Below are 6,632 nucleotides of genomic sequence, written 5' to 3'. Positions count from 1 at the left end.
GGTATAGGGGAGAGAGGATCAGGAAGCCCCGTAGACTGGATGGAGAGGAGAAGGAAGAGTTGAGAGGCAACCTGCAGGGTTGCAATGCACAGCTTTGCTGGGGCTGTGGGCTGCTTGCCCTCCTTAGGCCACAGCCTTAGCCCTTGCCTGGAGGGAACGAGGTCAGGGCAAGGAGCCACAGAGGCACCAGCACGCAACCATGGCAGGGGCTGGGAAGGGCAGAAAGGGGACACCCACAGGCCTCCCGCAGCCTTGCAACAAGTGAAGTCTCTATAGTTGGCATGTGCAAGACGAGCTTTTTAGAGCCTTTCTTTTATTCATGGGCAAAGTGACAGATCTTCCTCCAGTCTTACTTACTGAAATGGATGAACAGCTTTAGATGAAACTTTCAACAACTAATGACAGCAAAGTTAGCCAGAGGCAAAAACCTGGCGTGAAGAAGTTCAGCCCAACTAATTAAATTTGGCAAAGTTATAAGACAGTGACTGAGATAATCTTAAAAGGGGAAGTTTTGGATGACCTTAATGCTATGCACTGCAGCTCATGGTGTCTGTAGTAGGTTATTTCCAGACCATCTGAGTGTCTTCCAGTAGTGCATTAAGCAATGTAACTAACATCTGTCACGAGGTTCATTTTCCCTCTCATCTCCTCCCTAGAGGGAAATTCTCTCATTTCTTAACCTCTGCTGGACCCCCACTCAATAATGTTCATTACCTCAAGAGAAAAAGGAAAAACCTATCAAAAAGAAAAAAAAAAGAAAGAGATATAATAGATCTAAGATTCAGGCTGCTTTGGTGACATTTTTAAAGTCCTTTTTGCCAGGAAAAACAGTAATTTCTTTTAAATTTCTTTACATGATATTTAAGCATTGAAAAGGAAGACAAATTAAAATTATTGAGCTATTTTTCCTTCACCCATGATTATGCAGCAATTTATCAACAAAATGGAACAAGAACATCTGACTGGGATTATTTATTATACAGTAAGGCATTTATTTTTTGTTCACTTCACTAGGAACAGTGTCCCTGTTATGGCTAGTTAGCCATCTGTGTCCTGAGAGCTTTCAGGGAAGGATTAAACTGTCATTTGTTTTATTTCCTTTCATGAAATAACTATCCTAACAGGGCTGAGGCAAGACTTGGATATTGCTGAACTTGCTACCTTAAGGTGGCATGAAAACGAGTAACTGGGTCTTCCCTGGAGTTAAAGCAAAGCAATGAGAAGTTTGGGGTTTTGATCTTTTTACTTCTTACACTCAGTAACATGCAATATCACTACTGAAGTGCTCCTACTGGAAATTGCATAGATTAGGCAATATCTACGCCATGACTAGGCAGAAGTGGAATCATCTGTGTATTTGGGCTTTTTTAAATCTGATTCATTCACTACACTTAGCCAATATGGCTTGAGTTTAAGCACTGAGAGAATTTGCAGCTAATCAGGGCTGGAAGCAGGAGGCTGACAAAAATAAAGAAGAGGTATGCCATGTCCTCCAGGTGGTAAGGCTTTACCAGCCCTCACCCATCAATTCGCAACCCCAGACACAGAAGGCCAGCACCATTCTCGCAAGGATGACTGCGGCATGTGGCATCCCTTCCCCATCTACAACTCCACAAGTGGGTCAAAATTCTAGTGCTTCTTCCCTGGAAAGAATGAGCAAAATAAGCCGCCTGATTCAGAGAAAGATAATCTGTGCCCTCAGTAAGAGCAAACATGTGGGAAAACTATTTGCTAGAAGAATGTACCTTGCGGCTATTGCCAAAGGTTTTGATGGGTGTATCTGTGCTTTAGATAGCTTTATGGCTGTGCAGTGGAAATTGCTCATAATAAATGATAACATCTACATTTGTCTAACACCTTTTGTCCAGAAATCAAAAGCACTTTTCAAAGAAAGGGCCAGATTTTTGAATGCTTGATGCTAGTAGCTCCTCATGTGCCACTTTTACGGACCCATTTTTTGGAAACAACTTGGCAGCCAAAGCTCTCTGGCATTCGCTATGCTTTAAGTGACAACTGACCTCTCTTAAAAAATGAGACCCACACAGCATTTCACCACTGAAGTGCAACTGCCTCTGGGGTGGAAGAGACACACCCTGGAGTGGCTGGCACCAGCCTGTGCTGAACCTCAAAAGGGACAGTTCAGCCAAGGAGTGTAAGCCCTGCTCTTGTAACAGCTGCCAAACATTTATGAGGATCAGATAATGGCTTCTCTCAAGGTCTTGGCTTCAAGGACCATATATAATACTGCAGTGAATTCCATGTGTCACCTTTGATAGAAAGAGCTGATCTGTCTTGAGTGAGTGGGAGTTAAGAACCAAGTATCGCATATGAGCCATCAACTACAGCTTTGGAGACTCTGCGCCGGCAGGAGCCATTCTGACCCAGAAAACAGCACTACTGCAGGAGAATTAAATACCAACATCTACAGGATGTTAAACATTTCTAACAGTTACAATAAGAAGAAACCCATAGATAATATCCATTCTTCCCTATAATTTCCTACATTGACTGGTTCACAGCAAGAACCAGTTCAGCTTTTCTGCCCACTGTTGTTCATGTGCTATTTACTGCAGTCCCAAAGTGGGACTTACTGCAGTCCCTGTGTCTTGCCTGGACTGGCCCACAGGACATCCCAGTAAGATGCCAGGGATGACACGAAAGAAGCACTAGCAGCAAATTCGTGGGATGCATAGAGGTAGCAGTGGGGATAGACAGACCTCTGCAAGAATTACAGCCCTCAGCTCCGCCCGGTGCTGCCTGTTGAGGGCGGGAAGGGGATGGGCTCTCTTCCAGGTAGCAGGGAGGCTTCAGCCCACTACCACCCCTGCTCTCCGTCTGCATTACATTTGCAAGTCAGCTGCTTCCCAGACGAGGGTCTCATTCAGACCACTGCTCCTTTGGCGGGACTGTGAGCAACAAAACATCGACTCCTCACATCTGTCCCTGGGAATACGTGGAAAGATCATCCTGCTGTTGCAAGCCTAACCATGTACACACAGGCCCCTCCAATTCAGCTGTTATTACATGGATTTCACCAATGACCCCAGCATGACAGCACAGTACCTCCTGCCCAAAGTTCCTCAAGCTGCTCCGCTTTCTAATTCCTGTTATGTTTGTGTTGTACTTAAAATAACCTGGTCACAAGCTGTGGGGATTGCAACTCCACAGAGCTGTGACCTGGCTCCCACACCTACAGGAGCATCTAATTCTCCTGATCAGTTCCCAGGCAAACAAAAGCCAAGGAAGAGCACAGACACCAATGGCAGACAGTGTTTTCTTAGCAGGAATACAATTATAACATAGGTATACTGCCTATACCACTCCCAAATTGAAATAATCTTTTTCTTATGCTCTTACCTAAGAATGAGACCAGAATGTGATCCACTCTGCTTCTGACTGCATTCACTGGCCAGAAAAAGGCTGCAATGACCTAAGAGACAAGTCTCCCAGTGCAAGAACAGTCGAAGGTAGGAGTGTGTACTCACACGGCTGCTACAGGGCAAGGGCAGAGGCTTGCAGGGAGGGAGAATGCACGTCTCTGTGGAAGACCTGTGGATTCAGGGCTAGGGGACAACTCCACAGACTGTTATGATGCATAGCAGCTCCTAAAGCTCTGCTGGTGCTCTCTTCTTGGCCTGCAAAGCTTGCATGGCAGTGATCAGAGGACAGATTTGGCTATCTGCTTTGGACTGAAAACACCTCTTTTTACAGAGGATTGGGGTTTCCAAGTGGTTAGGAGCAAGACCTGAGAATATGAAGTAGTTAAAATAATTTCCTTTTTAATTGCTACTTTGCAGCCTTTTCCTGCGACTTTGAGAAAAACTTTGCGCTTTCTCTGTCCACAGAACTCTAAAATAGGCAAAGTTGATTTATTAGGGAAACAAGACAATTCCTAGTATTCTTGCTATGACGTTTGCTCACGGGAAGCTGAGAGATGAAATTACTTTCTGAGAAGCAGCTGACTTAACATGGGCAAGGACAACATCAGAGTTTGATTTTTTTGCTGACTCATGCAGCAGTGAGTCCCTTGGTCTGCGTCTCTCCCCTTCCCCTGTGCTACTGGCAATCAGCTAAGACATGCCTATGGGAGGCTTGGCCTTTTAAATCTGTGCCTTAAATGTCCCAGCAGTTCCCTAACTTGCAGAAAGTTTACTCCTATGAGGTCTTTAACCTCAGTTTTCTTGGGAAAATCACTGCAAGTATCTCCCTTCAGAAGTCACCAACAGAACATGTCTAAGAACTAAAGAGGTTTCCCCTCTTACCCCTTGAAAACTGAATGTTCTCCAAAAGATTGAAATTTTAGATTTAAAATTCTTATGTTTGGGCTGAAATTACAAGGTAATAACAACAATCATGTCATTAAGTCAGATGAAAGGTTTTGATCATGGGGAAAGTACGTTCCAACACAGTTCAAAATAAAAATCTCAAAGGTTTGAGCCCCTCCATCTCACACTTCTGCAGAAACACGTGCTTCTGTAGAAACACGGGAAAGAGCGAGCTGAAAATGGCAAGGGAGAAAAAATAATTTTCTCTCTAAAATGCAAGCAAAACAGCAACACATTTCAATTATAACAAGAAACATTTTCTGCACAAAATACAATTTGCTTTTTTCAACAGGCTCCAGCTGTGGTAGGCTGAGAGTAAAGGTGTAACACATGAAGGCAAATATGGCTTATATTTTGGGAATGTTCGTGATTTTTATGGATTGCATTGATGAGAAATGCATTTGTGCACTCTGAACTGCCAGTAACATTTTTGTTGTGGGATATACTTTGCATAAAGCATGGCCATATATTCATTAGAAATGGAAAGTCATCCTGGAAGACCCAAGCTTCTAAATGAATGGTATTTCAATAAATAAAGGTCATATAAATTCAACATACTGATTCTCCAATTCATCATCCTCTAAGCTAAAATATATCATTCCTCTCTAATTTCAATTCCCAGACATGTCACCCTCTTAGTCTTAATTATAAATGATCTGCCACTTATCAAATTATTCTCTATGTACTGCACAATCCTCACCCTTAATTGCACAAATATTTTATTTTTGGAACAACACAGCTCAGCAACAAGCTTCATTTTTCTTTTCATGACTGAGTCTCTATTAAAGCAAAGCGTTTATAAAAGCTCTGGCCGCATGGAGAGAAAATTAGTTGCTCCTCCGTGGCTAACAGTTTTTAGCTAATCACAATGCAGCTCCACATCACTCTGAGCAGAGCAGTGATTAAAACTGTGCCTGCAACAAAGCAACATTGTACACAGCGATGACGTGCTCCAGTCAAAAACGTCTCCCCTCTTGTTATGATTGGTATTCCCCAGATGTTTGACTTTGAGTTCTAGCTTGGCAGGCGAGGCTTTGTGGCTGCAATTCAAGTCCCAAGCTTGAGCAGCTCCAGTGTTTATTCTCATAACTTACACTTTGTGATGGCTTATGGACAGTTATGTACTGGGTTTCATAGCCACCACTTCAAACCAAGGGCCTGATTCTGTCTTTATGGAGTTAGTGGTAAATGCCTCCCAATTCCAGCACTGGCAGGAGGCCCCTGATGAGTAAACCGTCTCTCAAAGCAAACAAGCCAATATAAAAGAACAATTTGGTTTAAAAACAATAAAAAAATGCCTGAAATCTTACTTACTAGGAAGTCTTCTTCACAGTACACCTTGCCATTGACATTGTAGAATGCTTTTCCTCGTAGTCTTCTCCCTGTTAAAATAGAGTACCATTAGAATTTCGTGCTCCATCCCCAAACCCAGTCGTACAGGATGCAAAGTGAAAAGCCCACCCTGTTGCGCCTGTCTGCATGGCCAGTTCCTGGCCCCTCTCCTCCCTGTAGGGTCCATCCAGAGACATGGGTGAGGGTTTGGCTCTCAGCTCCATCCTGCCTTAACAAATTACTTATCAACTAAATGTTACTTCTAAGTGCAGGTTATGGAACCCAGTTGATACCAGTTCCTGCAAAATTTGAAACCTAAACCCCAAAATGGTTATTCTGGGGGGAAAGACTCATTTTTAAATTGAGACAATTTTCTTAGCAGGTGAAATCACAGCAGGCATACATCCACTGCAGTCATCCTCAGTGAAGTGTTTGTCTCTGAAGGACCAAACAAGGGATACTGCATATCCCTTCCTGTCACCTTTAAAAATATTAATACATTAATCAATGCCGCAGCAGCTACACCCACAGTTCCCTGTGATACTAAAGCAGTACAAGGCACACATGATGGAGAGAAGGGCAGAAAAATCACATTTAAAACGAGATTTCATTTTCAAGTTTGAACAGCTGCCATTTCATTAGCACTTGTGGAAGAACTCTATTGACAAAGCCTGTGATCATCATTAACTGATAGCCCTCTTTACAGCTGAGAAATGCACAACAGACTCCAGAGAGTCCCAACAAAAAGGATTAAAACCAGTAATTCAGAAACTACCCAGCCCAACCAGTTTTTAGGTACAGCAGATCAGATCTGTCTTACACCAGAGCTGCTCCATTGAAAGCAACACCATTTTATCAGTGTAAAACCAGAGACAGAGAAGGGAAACTGCACTCATCCTGACTCACCTTATTTCCACTCTGTGCCAGGGTCCCACTGGCCAAAGCTCCCAAACATTCAGTGTTCTCACAAGCCAT

The 6,632-nt window shown here is 43.2% G+C and overlaps 1 protein-coding gene across 1 annotated transcript in view; it reads right to left on the bottom strand.

Moving 5' to 3' along the window:
- Positions 1 to 6,632, bottom strand: part of WTIP (WT1 interacting protein) — an 82,841-nt gene that overhangs the window by 18,533 nt on the left and 57,676 nt on the right. Inside the window, exon 3 of the mRNA XM_054840660.1 lies at positions 5,640 to 5,707. Within this exon, the coding sequence (XP_054696635.1) occupies positions 5,640 to 5,707 (68 nt within the window). The remainder of the gene's footprint in view (positions 1 to 5,639; positions 5,708 to 6,632) is intronic.

The sequence above is a fragment of the Grus americana genome, chromosome 13, assembly GCF_028858705.1.
Source record: "Grus americana isolate bGruAme1 chromosome 13, bGruAme1.mat, whole genome shotgun sequence".
Taxonomy (NCBI): domain Eukaryota; kingdom Metazoa; phylum Chordata; class Aves; order Gruiformes; family Gruidae; genus Grus; species Grus americana.
This window is presented reverse-complemented; position numbering and strand designations above follow the sequence as displayed.